General features: G+C 55.3%; 8 protein-coding genes across 8 annotated transcripts; 3 read left to right on the top strand and 5 right to left on the bottom strand.

The window, feature by feature from the left end:
* Positions 1-37: 37 nt before the first annotated feature.
* On the bottom strand, positions 38-2,938 carry BAUCODRAFT_516685 (uncharacterized protein). Its single transcript, XM_007679113.1, has one exon. The coding sequence runs from the start codon at positions 2,525-2,527 to the stop codon at positions 44-46; it is 2,484 nt and encodes an 827-aa protein (XP_007677303.1). The 5' UTR covers positions 2,528-2,938; the 3' UTR covers positions 38-43.
* A 535-nt stretch (positions 2,939-3,473) lies between these two features.
* Positions 3,474-5,530, bottom strand: BAUCODRAFT_123340 (uncharacterized protein; the record flags this gene model as incomplete). Its single annotated transcript, XM_007679114.1, has 7 exons — positions 3,474-3,859; positions 3,914-4,064; positions 4,119-4,812; positions 4,870-4,969; positions 5,020-5,050; positions 5,099-5,484; positions 5,512-5,530. The coding sequence occupies 7 exons, from the start codon at positions 5,528-5,530 to the stop codon at positions 3,474-3,476; spliced, it is 1,767 nt and encodes a 588-aa protein (XP_007677304.1).
* A 327-nt stretch (positions 5,531-5,857) lies between these two features.
* BAUCODRAFT_148901 (uncharacterized protein) lies at positions 5,858-8,085 on the top strand (the record flags this gene model as incomplete). Its single annotated transcript, XM_007679115.1, has 7 exons — positions 5,858-6,038; positions 6,087-6,328; positions 6,386-6,635; positions 6,694-6,848; positions 6,902-7,035; positions 7,086-7,503; positions 7,561-8,085. The coding sequence occupies 7 exons, from the start codon at positions 5,858-5,860 to the stop codon at positions 8,083-8,085; spliced, it is 1,905 nt and encodes a 634-aa protein (XP_007677305.1).
* A 64-nt stretch (positions 8,086-8,149) lies between these two features.
* BAUCODRAFT_148902 (uncharacterized protein) lies at positions 8,150-9,317 on the bottom strand (the record flags this gene model as incomplete). The annotated part of the gene is made up of 3 exons (XM_007679116.1): positions 8,150-8,708; positions 8,776-9,223; positions 9,275-9,317. The coding sequence occupies 3 exons, from the start codon at positions 9,315-9,317 to the stop codon at positions 8,150-8,152; spliced, it is 1,050 nt and encodes a 349-aa protein (XP_007677306.1).
* A 278-nt stretch (positions 9,318-9,595) lies between these two features.
* Positions 9,596-11,496, top strand: BAUCODRAFT_25017 (uncharacterized protein; the record flags this gene model as incomplete). The annotated part of the gene is made up of 4 exons (XM_007678559.1): positions 9,596-10,742; positions 10,798-10,893; positions 10,946-11,291; positions 11,352-11,496. The coding sequence occupies 4 exons, from the start codon at positions 9,596-9,598 to the stop codon at positions 11,494-11,496; spliced, it is 1,734 nt and encodes a 577-aa protein (XP_007676749.1).
* A 123-nt stretch (positions 11,497-11,619) lies between these two features.
* Positions 11,620-12,641, bottom strand: BAUCODRAFT_148904 (uncharacterized protein; the record flags this gene model as incomplete). Its single annotated transcript, XM_007679117.1, has 3 exons — positions 11,620-12,152; positions 12,203-12,391; positions 12,443-12,641. The coding sequence occupies 3 exons, from the start codon at positions 12,639-12,641 to the stop codon at positions 11,620-11,622; spliced, it is 921 nt and encodes a 306-aa protein (XP_007677307.1).
* Positions 12,642-12,814: 173 nt separating this feature from the next.
* On the top strand, positions 12,815-15,457 carry BAUCODRAFT_34838 (uncharacterized protein). The gene is given in 4 exon segments (XM_007678678.1): positions 12,815-13,018; positions 13,076-15,281; positions 15,294-15,355; positions 15,403-15,457. 1 exon segment carries the CDS (start codon positions 13,253-13,255, stop codon positions 15,110-15,112), a length of 1,860 nt encoding a protein of 619 aa, XP_007676868.1. The 5' UTR covers positions 12,815-13,018; positions 13,076-13,252; the 3' UTR covers positions 15,113-15,281; positions 15,294-15,355; positions 15,403-15,457.
* BAUCODRAFT_34841 (uncharacterized protein) lies at positions 15,411-18,056 on the bottom strand. Its single transcript, XM_007678679.1, has 4 exons — positions 17,652-18,056; positions 16,792-17,383; positions 16,302-16,730; positions 15,411-16,234 (listed from the first exon to the last, which is right to left on the bottom strand). Exons 1-4 carry the CDS (start codon positions 17,669-17,671, stop codon positions 15,794-15,796), a joined length of 1,482 nt encoding a protein of 493 aa, XP_007676869.1. The 5' UTR covers positions 17,672-18,056; the 3' UTR covers positions 15,411-15,793.
* Positions 18,057-18,565: the final 509 nt, after the last annotated feature.

Raw genomic sequence — 18,565 nt, forward strand, 5'->3', positions numbered from 1 at the left:
TGGAGAGGTCTACCCCAAGATCCAACGCTGAAATCTGTGGTACTCACTCTGTCGTCTCAGACTTCCGATTTGGTTGCTGAGTACCAAGCGTGGAGTCCTTCTTCGGGGGTGAAGATGCATCATTCGCAAGTGTTGCGTTTGTCCCGTCTGTCTGCGGACGGATGAAACGGCCGGAGTTCACCGCGACGTCGTGACAATGAGACTGGCCATCGTCAAGCTCGTTTGCGGCGACATGTGTCCGCGGCGAGACCGCCTCTTCCACATCCGTCTTGCTGGAAAATAAGTACGGCTTAGTGATGGGCAGCTGAGCTGGATCCGTCAGCGACAGTAGGCGATAAGTCGACTTTTTCGCACGGTCGTCTAGCTCACGTGCTGGCGCAGCTGGGATATCGTCACCAAGGGCCTGCCCCTGCCATGGCTGCGTTGTGTGAATGCGCGAATGCTCACTCCTCCCACCTAAGCTGGATACTCTAGCCTCAGCGTTTTCATCTTCCGACGAGCACAAACGTGCCAGAATTGCAGTCGTCATCCGCTCCCACTCGTCTATCTGAAGGCTGCCTTGGAAGTCGAAGTCCAGCCTTGGACTTGAATTGATAGGAGGAGCTATTGCACGCTTCCATCTTCTCACCTCCGGAGTCAGAGACGATGTAGACGAAACTTCAGGCAGACGAGACGAGTGTGCGGGGGCCGTCCCGCTGTGCTCCGACATGTCCACCACAGAACATCCTCTTGTGCTTGGGCAGCACCAACCCGACACTCCCTCGGCACCGTCGAGCTCCGGTCTCTGGTTGAGGTGAATGCTCATCACCGACCGCCTCTTCTGGCCCGACGGTGCGGTACGTGAACTTGCCCTGTCACCGGCCCCCTCTACAGCTTTAGACGTCAACAGATCTTTGAACGCTTGCACGCTTCGTCTGCGCAGCTTCTCAAGGGCACGTGCTGGCTCCGCCCGTTCGTCTGTCGGCTCCAAACTTTCGGCCGTCGCATCTCCGACCGTCGGAAAAAGTTCCTTCAACGCAGCTACACTCCGCCTACTAAGCCGTTTCAACGCATTCGCTGGCTCGGCCGTATCGTTGTCGGCATCTGGCGAGCTCGACCACACATCTTTGAGCGCCTGCGCGCTCTTCCTTTGGAGAGCTTTCAATCTTTGCGCAGGCGTTGAGTGAGCAGATGGTTGAGGTTGGCCATAGCCTTCCTCTTCTTCGTCGTCGTCACAGAGGTCATGAAGTTCCCGTACAGACGTGCTGACCCCTTCTGGAGAGTCCTGAGCATGAAAGCCTCCATATATGGCATTCCGGTTTCGACCTGTTTTCGCTGCTGGATTCATACGCGAAAGCGTTATTACAGACGAACCGGATGCGCGTCTGCCATAGACGGACGAGGCACTCCCAGGCATGCCGTTCCGGACCTCGCGGCGGAAGGCTGCGGAACGCTGGCGCGCTGCCGGGAATTCTGGTGAGGTCGCTGCTTCGGCCTCGGACTTGAAATTTGGCGGTTCAGTCGAGATCTTGGCAGTAAAAGGTGGCTCATCCACGACCGGCCCTTCGACATGAGCCTCTTCCGGCGCTGAAGAGACAGCAGGCAAGCATGTGGCTTCAGTATCTTGCAGTCCCGTCGGCACAATGCTGCTTCGCAGCGGCCCATCGCTAGTAGCATCGAGTGTCTCGGCCTCGGTCTTCCCCGTGCACGCCTCGAGCACCGCCTCCACTTCGACCTGCTTGAACCATGAACTTCGCTTAGCTGCGCGCCGCTGGGCTTTCGCTTGCTTCGCATCCGCGGTCGGCGCTTCCCACCACGCTGGCGCTGCGCAGGTGGGCGGCTGCTGCGATTGACTCGTCGGCAACGCAGTGTCCGGACTCGAACCGGTTGTACTCTCGCATTCGCCGACAGTCGATGGAAGTGAAGGACCGCCGCATTGAGACTTACGCTTATACTGCCATTTCCGTGGCGCCCTCAGCGACTTGGGTGGCTCGTCTAGAGATGCCGACAAGGCCATTCCCGGTTGACTCCAATGTTCGCCTGCTCCCGACATCCAGTCTTCGCTAACGAGCAAATTGCGTCCCTGCAAAACGCTATTGGAATAAACGGGTCGTTTACCCTCCCGAATAGCCAACGCAGCATCAGACCCCGACCCACCAACATGAACACTCGCCCTCTTCCCCGTCTCGGAAGAAGAAGCCGAGACACTTACGCTTCCCCTAACTTCCTCCTCTACACTCTCAGCGGTCATAACATTCCGTCCGAGTGGACTCGGCACCCTACAGACGGTCGACAGTACCACGTTATACGCTCTCAGTTTCGATCGAATACGTCGAGGGCGCGGCTCGTTACCGTTAAGTGGCAAGCTGCCCACGGAGATTTCGGCCACTGATTCCACAATCCGGGTTAGCACGGGCAGGTTGAGGCAGCGGCTGTTGTATGCTCGTGGCACGCGGCGGCCGCGTTTGATGAAGGATTGCCAGATGAAGATGCTTAGCGCTTCCTTTGTCCAATGGGGTTCACCAAGAGGGCGATGGGGTTTGGACATTCTTGTTCTGAATGTGATGTTGGTACTGGGGCGGCGGTAGATTTGGATTAGCAGCTGTTTGCGGCGAGATGTGGGCTTTGGTTGGGGATGGGGTGGACTGTTAATGCACGCGCATGAGGTGGCAAGGAGAGTCCAAACGCAGGCGCTGAGAGGTGTTTTACAGCTCCGCGATGACCTGAACGAGCTGCACCGGCGAAGACACGTCCACTGTGAGGCGAAGAGACACCAACTAGCGGCGTTGAGCGGTCCCTCGAGATGGCTAGGAGAGGGGTCTTCTTGGTCGTCGTCTTCCGCCTCGACGCCTAGGAAGCTGCGCAGCTCCGGATTGCGGTTGATGAAGCTTGAGAGCGGACTTTGGGTTGCGCGCTCAGGTGCGTGGAAGCGCACAGTGCAATGTTGCCTTGCCGAATGCTGGGTACCGTTATCCTCGGCCTCTAGGACGTCAGGCGGTGCGTTTCTGGATGGACTCAGCACACCCTCCAAGTCTCTACAGTGCGACACTCATGGATGATTGATGTGGTCTTGGTGCCGCATTGGGCACGCACTCAATGATGCCGGCGTTGTGATAGCCAGACGGACGAGATGGCGTTCGAAAGGCTAGGAGACACACAATGCTTTCCTGACAGTGGTTCTGATGTCTGCACCACGAGGTGGGTATTTCGCACAATGAAGCCAATAGCCTCGAACGGTCTGCTGGATATAAATTGAACAGTGGCCGCTGTGCGGATTCTGTTTGGGTTGGTATAGGTAATGCTTACCATTGAGCTTTTCACAGGCTTTCGTATACACGTGCCGAGCCATACCTGCAACCAACCTGTGGATATGCAGCAAAGTCACTTCGGCGCTGCTGCAGGTCACTTTCCTGGCCAAACAGTGACTCTCCTAAGCGAAGTGAGATGGAGGAACGGCGGGAGAGTCTCAACCGGCCGCTTTGTCTCGTCTCTAACTACTCTGGCGGCAATATTGGGATGCACAGGCTACTCATGTATTTGCCTCCAGTATGCACAACATGTGTACCGACGTTGGCATCCTCAGGCTCAGTCACGACACATAGGCCCGTTTCAGGCAGGCACATGTCGTGCCCACTGATCCGTAGCAGGATGCCTTCACCAGGCGCGAAGACCATCCCGATAGGCCACATCGAAATCTCAAGCTCAATAACCTCACCTTTTGGGATCGGCTTTCTAGTACGGTGGGTGTAGAACAGGTCGTTGCCATGCGACTTCGACCTGTCCAGCGATATGGCGTGAGACGCTCGGAGGAACCCTTGCGGTCCTAGCGTCTTCGCTGTGTTGAAGTCGGGGACTTGATTGACTGGAACAGGTACTGGATCTTCGTACCCACAGTCAGCGCCGCGTCGGCATGCACTCCCACAGCTCGACGTACAGTTCATATGTTGTAACGGCCGACCGTGCTTGTCGATCTTGCGAATTTGGCAAGCAATATCCATGTCATCGTGGTCCGGACAAGAAACGAACAGTCGCAGCTTCGACCAGCCGCAAAGCTCAATTGCTTGCTCAAAATGCCATGTGAAGTCCTGGTTTGACGATCAGTCGCTGTGCAAGCGGTGGTAATGGAGAGGTCCTCTTACCGCCGAGGACGTCAGCCTATGACCTTCATAACTCACAGACGATGGATCTGGAGCAGGCTGCGTCGTCAACACCATACTCTTCGAGTCCAGGTACAGCTCCACATCCTGGCCTCTTGTCGGCGGATACGCAGCTTCAGGCCGCTCTAACACCGTCTCCGCAGGGCTCCCATCTGCCTCAAAGCCGAGCAACGAGAGTCTCACCGGCGGCGTCTCCTCCCAGCCGTTCTGCACACCCTTACAGTATCGGTCGAAGAAACGCTGCAGGTCATCATTACTCTCCTTCCGGTATATGTCATACCACTCTTGGTATGGATGGACACGTAGCCATTTCAGCTTTGTCTTCGCATCCCGAAACGTCGAGAAGGAGCCTTGCGTATGCAGCATAGTCGAATACGAAGCCAGGAGGTACATCGGTATATTGTCGATGCTCTCTATTGGGAACCGCTTCGCCTCCCAATACTCGTCATACAACGGCCGCTTGTGGATCATGTCGTAAATGAGCTCTGCATACCCTGGACCAGCAAAGCCGCCTTTGATCATGTCATGGAACTTTGGATTATGCGGTCGGCCGCCACGCGCAACGAACTGGCGATATACGTCCGTTTGGCCCTCCCACGGCGCTATCGCCTTCAGCGCGGGATGAGACAGACGGGAAGCAAAGTTCAGTTGAGCCATGCTCAACCATGAATTGCCACTGCACGAAGCGAGCATCAGTAAGCCAAACTCAACTCACTCCCTACAGCGTACTTACGCCATGGCCACGCATCCGTTACACCAGGGCTGACGCGAGCACCACTCGATCACATCATATACGTCCTCCGCCTCCTGCAGACCCCACATGGCGATATTACCTTCAGAGTTGCCGGCACCCCGAGCGTCGATGTTCAAATGGCATAGCCACGCTCACCGCACCACTCCGCTGGATCTGGGGCCTGACCTGTTTTTAGCGTCTAACCATCGACGAGCCGCAACAGACACACCTCGAACTTCTCGTACCCTGACGTCCTGTCTTCGGGAATGCCGGCTCGATATGGTGCCATTACATCGTATTGCTGCGGACCTGTTCCCGTCTTTCCATATGGACTCCAGGGTATCACTACTGGCACGGGCACTCCATCCGAGTCCAGCGGACGGTAGACGTCTGCATAGAGCCGAATGCCGTCTCTGCACCGTATGCAGACATCACGATCGAAGACAACGTCTGCTGGAAAGGCACGGCGTCCCGGCGATCGAACATGGCCTTTTGTTAAGATCGCCTTACCCGGATGGAAGCCTTGGTAGTTGAAGTGAGGGTGCTGTGGTGCCGGTGTAAGTTTGGCGTACACAAGATCGGGAAACAATTGAGGAAGTTTGTTGTCTGCGGTTTCTACAAGGTCCGGATTCAATCTATCACCGTCGCTGTTGTGAGCCATTGTTGTAACACTCATGGACAGCGCAGACTATACTGTCTCATCAATCAGTTGACTGCTTCCGTGAACACCGCGGTCCTGTGCCGCCTCCTCAGTCGATTGTGGGGGTGGGACAAGTGGTTGTGGGGTCCATTGTGGGTGTCGTTCTCTCCACACCTTGCCCTTGCCACAGCCCTGACTGATTGCGACCAGCAGCGAAAGCGGCCATTGGAGGCTCGACCACTCCGACAACGAATAATCTGTACTGTACGCTGAACTTCCAATTCATGTTGCATACTCGAAGAAATCGTCCCGAGAGCAGGTCCAGCTGGCTGAGACGTAACACGGAATATGGCCAAGGATCCCCATGTTGCACGTACATCTTCGATCCCAATCGATGCAGATAACTCAAGCAACGGAAGGACCCCGATCAACGGCCATCGTCATGTTGGAGAGCTCACTGTTCCCGTTCTCATTGTTGGCGCGGGTCCTGTAGGCTTGCTGCTGGCGAAACTTCTGACGAGCCTTGATGGTATGTGCGTAATGTTGTAAGTCACCAAGATGCTAACAGCCTAATCAGTGCAATGTACAATCATCGAACGATATGCTTCGAGACTAGCTGCTCCGAAAGCCCATGCTCTGTCTCCAAGGTCGCTGGAAATATGCCGACAGAACAATCTTGACACTCATACCCTACGCAACGTGGGCACAGCACGCCGGGATGGATACTGGGTCAACTTTGTGGCAACATTGACTGGCGAACGCATTGGACAGCTGCCTTACGAACGAATGGATGCTGAAGTGCTCCATGATACTCCCGAGGTAGCCACTGTCCACGAGGGGGGTATTGCGTTTTACTAGTCCGCTAATGTTCTGTAGATGATCCACAACGTACCGCAACCAGTGTTTGAGACATTCGTGCAAAAAAGTATCTCGGATAAGGTTGAGATCTTGCGTAACACATCTTTTGTTTCTTGTGAGGAGCGCAAAGGTCTGGTAGCCACAACCTTCGAAGATCGCACGACGGGCAATCTGCATGAGATTACTTCTACTTACGTTGTTGCTTGCGATGGTGCAAAGAGTAAAGTAAGATCGTTTCTAGGCATTAAGTGTGAGGGCGAGGATTCTTGTGAGCTACTTCTCCCGATTATGTTCTGGCCGTGGAGGATGCGTGCTAACACCCACAGACGAAACCATGATGACAATACACTTTGGAGCCGACCTCCGCCCAGTCCTTGGCGATCATGTTGGAATGCTCCACTGGATCGCCGACCCTGCTGTCAGCGGATTCATCATCGGCTATGATCTCGCCGGCGAAGAGGTTTTGATTTGCAATGTCAACGTAAGTAAACCGGCCCGGTACCGATCTGATAATCGTTGATTAATCCCGTGCAGACGGACAAGCATCCAGTCGCCACGTGGACAGCGGACTTCGCCAGGAGCATCGTAACAACGGCGATAGGCCATGACACTCCCTTTGAGCTGCGGAGTGTTCGACCGTGGGTGCTGAGCCGTAAAGTGGCAAATCAGTAGGTGGAATAATGGCTTGATGATTAGCAGCCGCTAACGATGATCTCAGATACCGCAAGGGTCGTGTATTCCTGCAAGTTAGGTACTTCCTACGAAAACGGTCACAGCTGACAGACGCCAGCGCCGGAGACGCGGCCCACGCTTTCCCACCCACAGGCGGCTTGGGTCTAAACAGCGGGCTTGCAGACGCACACAACCTTGCATACAAGCTCGCAGCCGTGCTTCAAGGCTACGCCGAGGACTCTCTGCTGGATACCTACGAGTCAGACCGGAGGCATGTCGCCGTCGTTAACGCACAACAGAGCGTGAAAAACGGCAAGCAGATTTTCGGTCTCTTGCGAGCCTTGGGTACCACAACCGACGACACCGCTCAGGCACGAGCGAACCTTCATGACGCATTGGCGGAGCCAGTCAGGCGTGCTCATATTGACGAAGAGGTTAGGTTACAGCAAGAGCATTTCGACAATGTGAGCTTCACTTCTTTGACGCTGTTTCAGGGATGGACGCTGACCCTGTAACGTCAGCTTGAGCTGCATATCGGCTACGTTTACGGCAGCAGTAACGTCCCACCACACGCTTCGCAATTCACAGCAAAATATGTACCTGGAGCCCGTTTACCGCACGTCTGGATCTGGCCTTCCGCGAGCTTGTACGGAAGCCTACCTCCTCCCGCAAATCTTGCCTACATTGAGGAACTTGACGCGGACAGAAGAAGAGGGATGCAATACTCATCATTGGATCTATGTGCATATGACGCATTCACCATCATCGCCTCTTCATCGGACGATTGTCGAGCTGCGATTCGTTCTGCGGTTCAGCAGCTGCGGGCCCGAAACGTCCCTGTTCGCGCCATCTGGTACGACGAGGATTTCACCGTCGTTCCTGGTACTCACGGCCAAATCTGGCTTGCGACGCTGCAACTAAGCAGTGGAGGTGCTGTCATCGTGCGCCCCGATCAGCACATACTTTCACTATTACAGCCTATCAGCTCAGCACAGGACATAGTCGAGGATATCCTGTCCCATGTGGGTCGTGAGGCGTGCGCATAGCGGTGGGGAGAAGCTGCTAAGCAGCTAAATATTAATCTATATCTCACCGACGGCGAGGGCACCTTTAGCTCGGGAACACTTTCACCTTGACCGCATGATCCAGCGAGTGAATGCGAGACTTAGTGACAGCCTCAACCATCTCCGTCGCCGCTTTCGTATCTATCCGCCAAGGCTTGATGGGCGCATCGTCGTGCAAACACCAGATCACTCGCTGAGGCTGTCCCAGCCATCGACATATGTCCGAGGCGGCTTCAGCGGCGCTACCATCAAATGGCCACCCATCTATGTTGGCACGGCCAGCAATAGCCTGTATCAGAACGTCAGGCTGGGGGCGGATGGTCTGAAGGATTGCACTGTAGCCTCCGAGATGCCCGTTCCAGCACAAAGTTCGTTCATCAACCAGCAAGGAGAAACATAGCTGACCGCCATCAAAGTTACTCATCACATTGCGCTTCGTGTCCGCGACATACTCGACGAAAGATTTCTCGCCATCGTCAAGGCGCTCCGCCGGTACAATCTCACCCAAGCGTAGAAGACCATACCGCATACCCCGCGTAATGTCAATGGTGCAAGCATATGGACTGCTGCCGCTGTACTTGGTGCCTGTGTCCATCACGTCCGGACTACAAGTTGTTCAGAGTGTCAGCAATGCAAAGCAGCTCGGTTCACTCTTATCCATTGTATACGCACATATCGGCATGACTTTGGCCAGGTAAGAGGCAATGAAGGCTTGGCCAAACATGGACTTCGGCTACTGCAAGATCCGAATGTGGTAAAGGTGGTGCTCCTGGCGGCCCTCCAGCGAGACGACATTTTCCACCCGTTGCATCCTGACGTGTCTTGCTGAGGAATAGAGGGATCCGTTCGCCGCCGGCAACTGGCAGGAGTTGTTCCTCTGGGACGCCGGCACCTCTCAGAACGTTGATGGCTTCACCGTTCGCTATCACGATAGCGCCTGTCTGCTTCGCTAAGCGGTCACAACCTGGTAAATGATCGAAATGTGCATGGGAGATAAAGATGTAGTCGGCATGAGTCACTTCGTCGATACGAAGGAACGTTGGCATGACACTCGGCCTCTCCAACCACGTATCAAGAAAGATTGTCAACCCTTTTGCTTGCAGTCGGAACGTTGTGGCGCCTGGAACCCATGAGTAATGTGGCAGCCCCTATAACGATACAGTGAGCATACCAAACCATTCGATGGTGGCATCCTGCCAACTGAGTTGCGTCATCATAACCACTGCAAAGTGCTTTATCGAAGGTTCAGCAACTTGACCGGAGTGCATATGAAGTTGGAGTCGTCCTCCCCGCTCTCCACATTGCCCTCCACACCCCGCAACAGAAGCCATGGGGCATAAGGGCGCCCTTGCCGTAACCGAGAGCCTGGACGCATAAACTTGTGGGGATGAAGTATGGACGTTGTCCGACCAGTCTGCACCGTCCTCCTGTTCCCTTTCTGACGCACTGTTGGATCAGTCGTTCGTTGGCTCCACCCCATTTACAGCACAACATGCAGCCGGACGAGATACAGAAGAGCAACATTGCTGCCATGCATGTCGAGCGTCCGGACGTTCTGGCTATCGAGCATGAGGAAGATGTGAACTACTCCGTCGGCGTGAGGACCAGTCTGGCCATCATAGCATTGGCACTCGCCAACTGCTGTGCAACACTGTCGAACACCACCAACACCATCATCAAGTTCCAGGTCATCGCGGTGGGCGGCGCCGCCGAAGCCAGCTGGATCGCTAATGGCAACTTCTTGCTGACGCTGGCTTGCGGACCCATCTTCGGCTCTCTCGCAGACAGGCTCGGAAAGAAGTGGTTTATCGTTGGCGGAGCGGCCGTAGGCGTTGCAGGTTCCTTTATCAGCGCCTCGGGAAAGGACGTCTTTACCATCATCGCTGGCAACGTCCTTACCGGAATCGCCAATGCAGGCTGCATAGTCGCGATTCCAGCCAACCAGGAGATTATTCCAAACAGGTTCCGCCCGTACGCCTTCGGCTTCGCGCAGACGGTCAACAGTGCCGCCGCAGTCGCTGGTGTTTTTACGGCTGCAGCCTTTGCGCAATACTCGACGTGGGCGTGGAGCTACCGTCTCAATGGTATTGTGTACGCTGTTTCCGCCTTGTCGGTGCTTGCGTTATACCAGCCTCCGCCGACAGCAATCCGGCGTTCAGCCTCGATACGCGAAATCCTACTCGGCGTTGACTATATCGGCATGGTCTTGCTGGCTGGTTCGTTCGCATGCATTGTGCTTGGTCTCACCTGGGGCGGCACAGCATACCCCTGGCGTTCGGGGATCATCATTGGAACGCTCACGGGAGGCTGCGCAGGCTTGGTCATCTTCGGTCTTTTCGAATGGCTTGTCAAGCGTGAAGGAGCATTGCTCGATCGCCGCCTGTTCGGCAGCCCTAACTTTCCAATTCTGTGTTTTGTCTGCTTGATTGACGGCATGTTACTGCTTGGCATCAACGTGCTGTACGCCCAGGAGATCGGTGATCTCTTTGCCAGCCAGGCAGTCCGGATCGCTGTTATCCTATCACCCTTCTTGATCACAAGCACTGTTGGCTGTCTGCCAGCTGGATACGCTATGGGCCGCACGAAGTCGTATAGGATACTCCTCGTTGCATCTCTGCTCTGGTGCAGTCTGTTCACAGGTCAGGATCTGTTCACTTTGGTATGCGGGTGTCAATAATGCTAACCAAACACTAGGTCTTATGGGCTTGATTAACCCATCTCGCCTTTCAGTCGCTCTCGCGATGTCCGCCCTATTCGGAATCGGCACTGCCGTGACGACAGTTCTTCCGTGTTCGTTTGACACTATACTTCGTGCTTGTGGTTTGGACTGACGCAAATTCAGTGGTCGCGCTTGGCCTTTCAGTGCCCTCCTTCCTCTTGGGGACTGCTGGCACGCTCAGTATTTCCGCACGAGCACTTGGCGGTATTGTTGGCGTCACAGTTTTCACTGCAATCTATAACAACAAGTACGCCGTCTACATGCCTCGGGCGGTCATTACCGCGCTTCAAAACCTACCGGACAGTCAGCAAATCGTTCCAGCGGTGATCGGAGCGCTGTCGTCCCCTCTCCCGCCACCGGTGGCTCTTCAAACAGTCCAGCAGTTGCCAGCAAGCATGATTGGCCCAGTTCTCGGAGCGATCTCGGTGGCCTCAGCTATGGCATGGAAGTATGTCTGGATTGCCATTGCGTAAGTCACAACACAACCGCTTTGGTACCAAGACTGTGCTAATGCCTGACGATGTGTTAGATGCGTGGTCCTTGCCGGCGCCTTCAGTAGCTGTTTCCTTAAGCCCGTAAATGCGGAGATGAACAGCCATGTTGAATCTGCTCTGGAGAAGAGTGTTACCCGTGAAAAGCAGCTTCACGGGAACGAGGCAACTCCGGACCATTAGTTGAGCTTTATGTCCGTCTCGAAGCGAGTTGTTCACCTTCGTTGATTCGTTCTTGCGAGAAAAGGCTTGTAGCAAATTACGCGGACTCCCACGTGCTTGGTTGTTGTGTGTGATACTTGATGCTTACTTGTACAGCGCTTCTTGCTCGACAATGTCCCTGGTACAATCAATATACTTTCCGCGCATGTTTGCCGCCTTGCCTGAAGCAAGATACACGCAAGTCCAAGCTGCTAAAGAAGCCTCGTAGTGAGGATGCTTCGCTTCCAATGCTTTCATATGCTCTATGATGTAGGGAGCTTCTTTGTGAGTCTTCTCCGGGAAGCCTGTCGTGTGCAACGAAGTCTTCACTTCGCCAGGATGGATACTGTACAACGCGATCCCGTTGCGCTCATGGCCAAAGTCGATCTTCTGAGTCTGGTCTAGTTCATTCTGCAAGCATGCTGCAAATCGGGTGATGCCGGTCTTGCTTGCGCCATAAGCTGTGGTCCATGGGAGATCAGCGACAGCGGCACGAGACGATGTGTAAATGATCGTTCCAGAATTGCCCTTCCGCATCTGAGGGAGTACTAGTCGTGTGAGCTCCGTTGGCGACTTTAGGTTGATCTCAAGAGAGTACCACCAGTCTTGCGGATCAGTCATTGTGAATGGCATGAATGCTAGGTCATCGTCAAAGCCGCACATCCAATCTTGGACGACATAGCCTTACTATTGGTTCCCGCATTGCATATAAGCACATCAATGACACCAAGCTGCTCGTTGACTTTCTGGACCAGCATCTCCAGGTCCGCGAGTTTGCAGGCGTCTGCGGCCTCTCCAATTGCTTTTACGTCAGGTGATGCTTTACGGATCTCGGAGACCGTGTCTTCAACTTCTAAGGCATTGCGAGCAGTCACACCTACGAAGATTCAGCAGAGGTAAAGGCGCATTTCGAGTAACAACGACACACAGACGGAGTAGCCAGCCTTCGCGAAAGCCAGTGCGATCGACTTGCCTATTCCGCGCCCCGAACCAGTGATAAGGGCTACACGGCCGCGACCAAGCCCTCTAAATTGCTCAGGTTGGATTGCAGGGTAGCCATCTGCCGTGGTCCTCAATGTTAAGCTATGCAAAGGTGGTATGGCGATCACGTTGCCTGGTGGCGCCATCACAGCGTTTGGAGGCAAAGCTCGGAAGGCAGCCGGAGGGAGGAGGAGGTAGTACTCCGGGAGCCATCCTCACAGAACTACACTTGCGCAACATTTATTGTGGCCATGCTGAACTGCCGGGCTTCGAAAGTGAATGTGGTGTCGCCGCGGCACGCCGAAATGCTCTCCACATGCACTGGAGACCTCTCGTCTCCCCACTCCCATCCCCCCACTCCCATCTCCACAGTCGCACATGCTTCACGCTCCACAGCACAAGTTCAGCAAGCCTGGGCACCATGACGGTCACGCGCGAGCATTCGACTGCACGTCACGAGAAAAGACTAGATCTCCAGTGCGGTGTCTGCCACAAATGCTTCTCGCGGCCTGAACACCTCTCAGTGAGTTCCCGCAGCACTAAGAGAATGCACCGTCATCTAAGACAACGAGATGCTTAGAGACATGTTCGCGTACACAATGGCTCGAAGCCATACGGCTGCTCTCACACTAACTGCACGAAACGCTTCAACCGCCAAGACTCGCTTGCCCGTCATGCGAAGGTCCACCTCCACAATGATGGCGGCGTGAAAACGCCTACAGTGCCTGCCACAGCAGCCTTCGATGGCTTTGCCGACATGGAGATCATTGACCCTCTGTCAAACGCTCGCGAAAGTGCCAACATTGATGAATTCGACGACTCTGGGCTAGGTTCGTCTATTCCCCTTACGCCTGGCTCCGGCAACCCCAATCTAGGATGCAATATGCCCCAACTCGAGACTCTATGGCCGGCATCAGATGAGCTGTACGCTCTGCTCACAACCCACCCGTCACCGTGGGATCTGCCTTCTCTTCCACCCTTGGATCTTTCGTTCATTGACCTCCCATCTGCGGAACAGCAGGTCACAACCGAGCAGCCACCCCGGTCATCGGGTCGAGCTCGTCAGGCCATGCAGCACCTCGACAACCTCATTAAAGACCTGTCGTTCAGTCTATCAAGGGAAGTGGAGCGACTTGGCGTGGTTGGTGACTTCCTTGACATGTGCATGAATATGTTTCATAGTCGCTTTCTCGCAGTCTTTCCCGTAGTTCACCAGCCGACCTTCTCTGTCAAAGACTGTACGCCGCCGCTCCTACTGAATATGATCGCTTTAGGATCGCTCTTTGTCGCAACGGATGGCGCTATTACCAGAGGCGAGAGCCTCTGGAAGTTGGCACACACTGCTGTTGCTACTTCCTGGCACTCCATGCTGCAATATCAAGGGCCAGAGGATGCTATGCCGGGCGTGCAACTCATCCTGACCGCGTTCCTAGGCCAGGCGTATGCCTTGCTTTCCCGCAACCGCTCAATACGCTTGACCTCCCATGTCTTTCATGGCTTGGGATTTTACTGGGCCAGGTTGTCGAGACTGCCGTGCGATATGCCATCACCACAGCTACCCTCTCTCGGTAATGATGCTGAGACTCGGACAACGCAGTGGAAAGCTTGGGCTGCATGGGAAACGTGCAACCGGGCTTTGCTCGGCCACTACATCCTTGACGGCTTGATCTCCGGTATGTCTGGGCTTCCCGGTAGCGTACGACATACCACCAACAGGATGCGCCTGCCGTCCAGTGAGCAAAGCTGGGAAGCTGACAGCGCTGACATATGGATTGCTGCAATGTCGGAGGAAGATGCAGTACCTGCTCTTACATTCCGCGAGCTTCTCAACGAGATCTTCGATATCCGCACGCCTCTTACGTGCAAGCCTGCCTCCCACATGTGTATACCGGCTTTGCTGGAGGCACTGCAGTCGTTGGTATCCGATTCGCATGAGGCAGGTGGAGAGTCTGTGGCTTTGCCGCCAAAGTCTGCGGTGTCACACGCTCTCTGGCGTGTGTACGATCAATACATCAACTCATCCCCGCACCTGCCAGCATTTGCCCGAACTGATCTCACCATACGGTGGCATACGATCTGCATTGGTGTCATTGTGCCACTGTCATTACTCATAGGTGGTCTCTGCAACAAGCTCAATGTCAATCAAGACCTTTTCCCAAATGCCGGTCGAGCTGCGGACGCATCGCTGGAGCGCGATACCGCCCCTGCACGGCAAGCTATCCTTCATGCCGTCGCAATAGCCGACCTGGTACAGAATGTGCCGTTTGCTAAGCTTCAAGCACTCCACCTGCCATTGGCCCTGCTCACGGCCGAGGCAGTCCTGCTCACCATCATCGCAGGTGCCGGCTCGCACAAAGTCACTCTGCCGGCTTCGATATGCTGGCGAACCGTCTGTCTGCATGACGAGCAGGTCGCGACGACTGAGCCGAGCACGCAAGCGACCCACGCGTATCTCTCAGCCGGCATGCTTCGGGCCGGTACACCGGCAGCTCCCCGAAGCCTCACACAGGACGTGTTCACGCTTCACCACGTCCTCGAGTCGTTGGCTCTATCGTGGGGCATCGCCAAGGACATGTGCCTGCTCCTTCGGCGCATCATCGCGGTAGTCACTAGCTGACGACAGCAGCACGTAGCCGACGACAGCAGCACGTAGCCGACGACAGCAGCACGTAGCCGTCATTCTCCACCCCGATCATACTCCCGACAGGAAGGCACTTCGGAAGTTCCCTCTTCACCACCACCCGCGAACGGAGATGGTAGCCTACTGTACTATCGATCAGTGGCTCGCGCGCATGCCTGACTCGATCTGTCCGTGATACGCTGTAAAGCGAAGACGAGCGTTGGAAGGTTTGTAAAGGAGGTCAGTCTTCCACCCTTGGATGATCGCAGCGACTGACTGGAGCGAAGAAAGCGTAATCCAGTCCGACCTGCAATGTTGTTGGCAGCTAGATTCAAAAAGACGACCTCACTAGGCAATGGTGACAGCCCGCCTTCAGTCTTCCTGTATGCAACACAGCCGCAAAGGCTTCACGTTGAGCCTTGGAAGACCAAGCAAGACACCCCGTCGCGATGAACGGCACGCTGATGCTGTATCTGGCGCAGTTTCGTTTTCATTTTCCAGCTAGATACAACCATCATCCACATCTATCTCGTATCCGCAAGCGTGTAACATCACCTTGCCAGCCACCTAGCAGTAGTATCGCCGCGGCCACACGCAATGCTGCAGACTCCAGCAAGCTACCGCTTCCGTACACATCTCACTCCTACTCACTTTCCCCCTTTTACATGATGAGACAGCTTAAGCAGTATACGTCGAAGCCGACACATTGCCACCCCGGCCGGTCCAGTTAACATGAATATCCTTGCCCTCGGGATACTTCTCACTCGCGTACTCGGGCTTGATGCGGAAGGTATGCGCACCAAAGTAGTCACGCTGCGCCTGCAGCATGTTGGCGGGCAAATCCTTCGTGCGCAGGCCGTCGAAGAAGGACAGCGCGGTGCTGAAGGCCGGGGTGGGGATGCCCCATTGGGCGCCCTTGGCGACGATGTCGCGCCAGCCCGCCTGGGCGTCGTGGATGGCCTTGTTGAAGAAGTCGTTGAAGAGCAGGTTTTCCAGGTCGGGGTTTTCGCGGTACGCCTTGGTGATGTCCTTGAGGAAGACGGAGCGGATGATGCAGCCGCCGCGCCACATCAGGGCGATCTCGGGCTTTTGCAGTTTCCAGCCGTACTCCTTGGCGGCCTGGCGGAAGAAATGTTGTGGTTAGCACTGCACTTCTGCGTGTTCTCGAGGGTTACATTCGACTCACATTCTGCATAAGCATGAAACCCTGCGCGTACGAGATAATCTTCGATGCGTACAGCGCCTGCTCGAGGTTCTTGATGAACTCGGCCTTGTCGCCGGTGAAGTGCGGCTCGGGCCCGTGCAGCTTCTGGCTGGCGCGCGTGCGCTCGCCCTTGAGCGAGGAGAGGCAGCGCGCGAACACCGCCTCGCCGATCAGGGTCACGGGCTGGCCCATGTCGAGGGCGTTGATGGCCGTCCACTTGCCCGTGCCCTTTTGGCCCGCGGAGTCGAGGATCTTCTCCACGACGGGCGTGCCGTCGTCGTCGTTGAAGTAGAGGATGTCGCGGGTGATTTCGATGAGGAAGGAGTCGAGCACGCCCTTGTTCCATTGCGAGAAGACGTCGCCCATTTCTTTGTCGCTCATCTTTAGCCCGCGCTTCATCATGTCGTATGCCTGTACACAAGATATATTAGCTGCTGGCCCATCGATTTACTCACGCATATTACAAGTTTACCTCGGAGATCAGCTGCATGTCACCGTACTCGATGCCGTTGTGCACCATCTTGACGTAGTGGCCCGCACCGTCGTCACCAACCCACTGACAGCAGGCCTCGCCGTCAGACTTGGCGGAGATGCTCTGCAGCACATCCTTGACGTACGGCCACGCCTCCTCGTTACCACCCGGCATGATGGACGGGCCGTAACGGGCGCCCTCCTCACCACCGGACACACCGGTACCGACGAAACGGATACCCTTCTGCTTGAGGTAGTGCGTGCGGCGGTTGGTGTCCGGGAAATGCGAGTTACCACCGTCGATGATGATGTCGCCCTCCTCGATCCCAGCACCGAGCAGGGTCTCGATGAAGTCGTCGACGGGCTTGCCGGCCATGACGAGCATCATCATCCGTCGGGGCTTCTTGAGCATCTGCACAAACTCCTCGATGCTGTGTGCGCCGACGATGCTCTTGCCCTTGGCCTCGTCGTTGAGGAAGCGGTCGACCTTGGCGACGGTGCGGTTGAAGGCGACGACGGTGAAGCCATGGTCGGCGGCGTTGAGGATCAGGTTCTGGCCCATGACCGCGAGGCCGATGAGACCGAAGTCTCCTCTAAAAGGACATGTCGGTTAGCAAGTAATACAATAGCAATGCCTAATGTCAAGCTCTCATCCGTCGAACCAGCCCAACACCGGTACATGTTAGAGCTCGATAGGCTCTTCTTCATCGAAGTGCTAGACGCCCATACCAGTCTGCTCTCACCATTGGACGTCCTGACTGCCTGCCTGCCTGCCATCACCATGCATCGGTGTTCTTTTCCTCACCGTACACACAGACACTTGACACACGGAGGGGCAGCAATGAGGGGCATGGCACTTACACTGGCTCCTTCCCAGACATCTTGCGAGTATGATCTGGATGTATGTGTTGTGATATACTGTCGAGTCTTCTCCGAGTCAGACTGGACAGGGAGGAGGAGGAGGTTTTGTTAATGTTGTTGTTGTTGTGGTCTGGCACTGCGATGTTTTCCGCGGGAGAATATTGTGTTGAGAGCATCAGTAGATTTTAGCCTAGTCGATGGTGGGGTCCGCTGGAGTCCGATGGCGCTGCGTTGCTTTCCAGGTTGCTCTGCTTTGCTCACAGAAGCAGCACTCGAGCTTCCGTCATCCACTACTCAGCCAATGATGCTGTCGGTAAATGCAGAGGGGATGTGTATTTCGGTAGCTGTCCATGTAAGTGGTGAAGCTCTACAAGTGTCTACTAATCCCCTCTACATGCTGATGTTACATGCCTAGGCAGATTCGATCCGACTTCTCACCTCCTCCGCTCCGTTGCCGACGGCTCCCACGCCTCCAAATCTGCCCCACCAACGCTGTTTCTGCCGCCATTGGGCTTGTCATTCTGCAGCGCTCACCGTGAGAGCATCCCCCAACCCTTGCATGTAGATGGTAGGCATAGTAGATTCGACCTCAACCACGTCCGATTGGCGGGCACTATCTCCATCTTCGCTGTGCTGTAGCTTTCACGTTGCTGAAAACTTTGCATCACGTGAAAGTGTGCCTTCCGTAAGCAGCCTCGCGCCGGGTAGGGCCGCGGTGCGTCAGTGCTCAGTCTTGAATCCATTCCATATCGATTGTCATACCTTGGTCGTAACACAGCTGAAGTGAAGCCACGCACTTTTTACCAGGCGCAACGTGATTCACACCACACCCACCGAAGATGGACTACTCACAGTACGGTGGCGGCCAAGGCTACAACTACCCGCCGGGCTACTATACTGAATCGCAACAGTAC

Source organism: Baudoinia panamericana (genome assembly GCF_000338955.1).
Source record: "Baudoinia panamericana UAMH 10762 unplaced genomic scaffold BAUCOscaffold_7, whole genome shotgun sequence".
NCBI classification, from domain to species: Eukaryota; Fungi; Ascomycota; class Dothideomycetes; order Mycosphaerellales; family Teratosphaeriaceae; genus Baudoinia; species Baudoinia panamericana.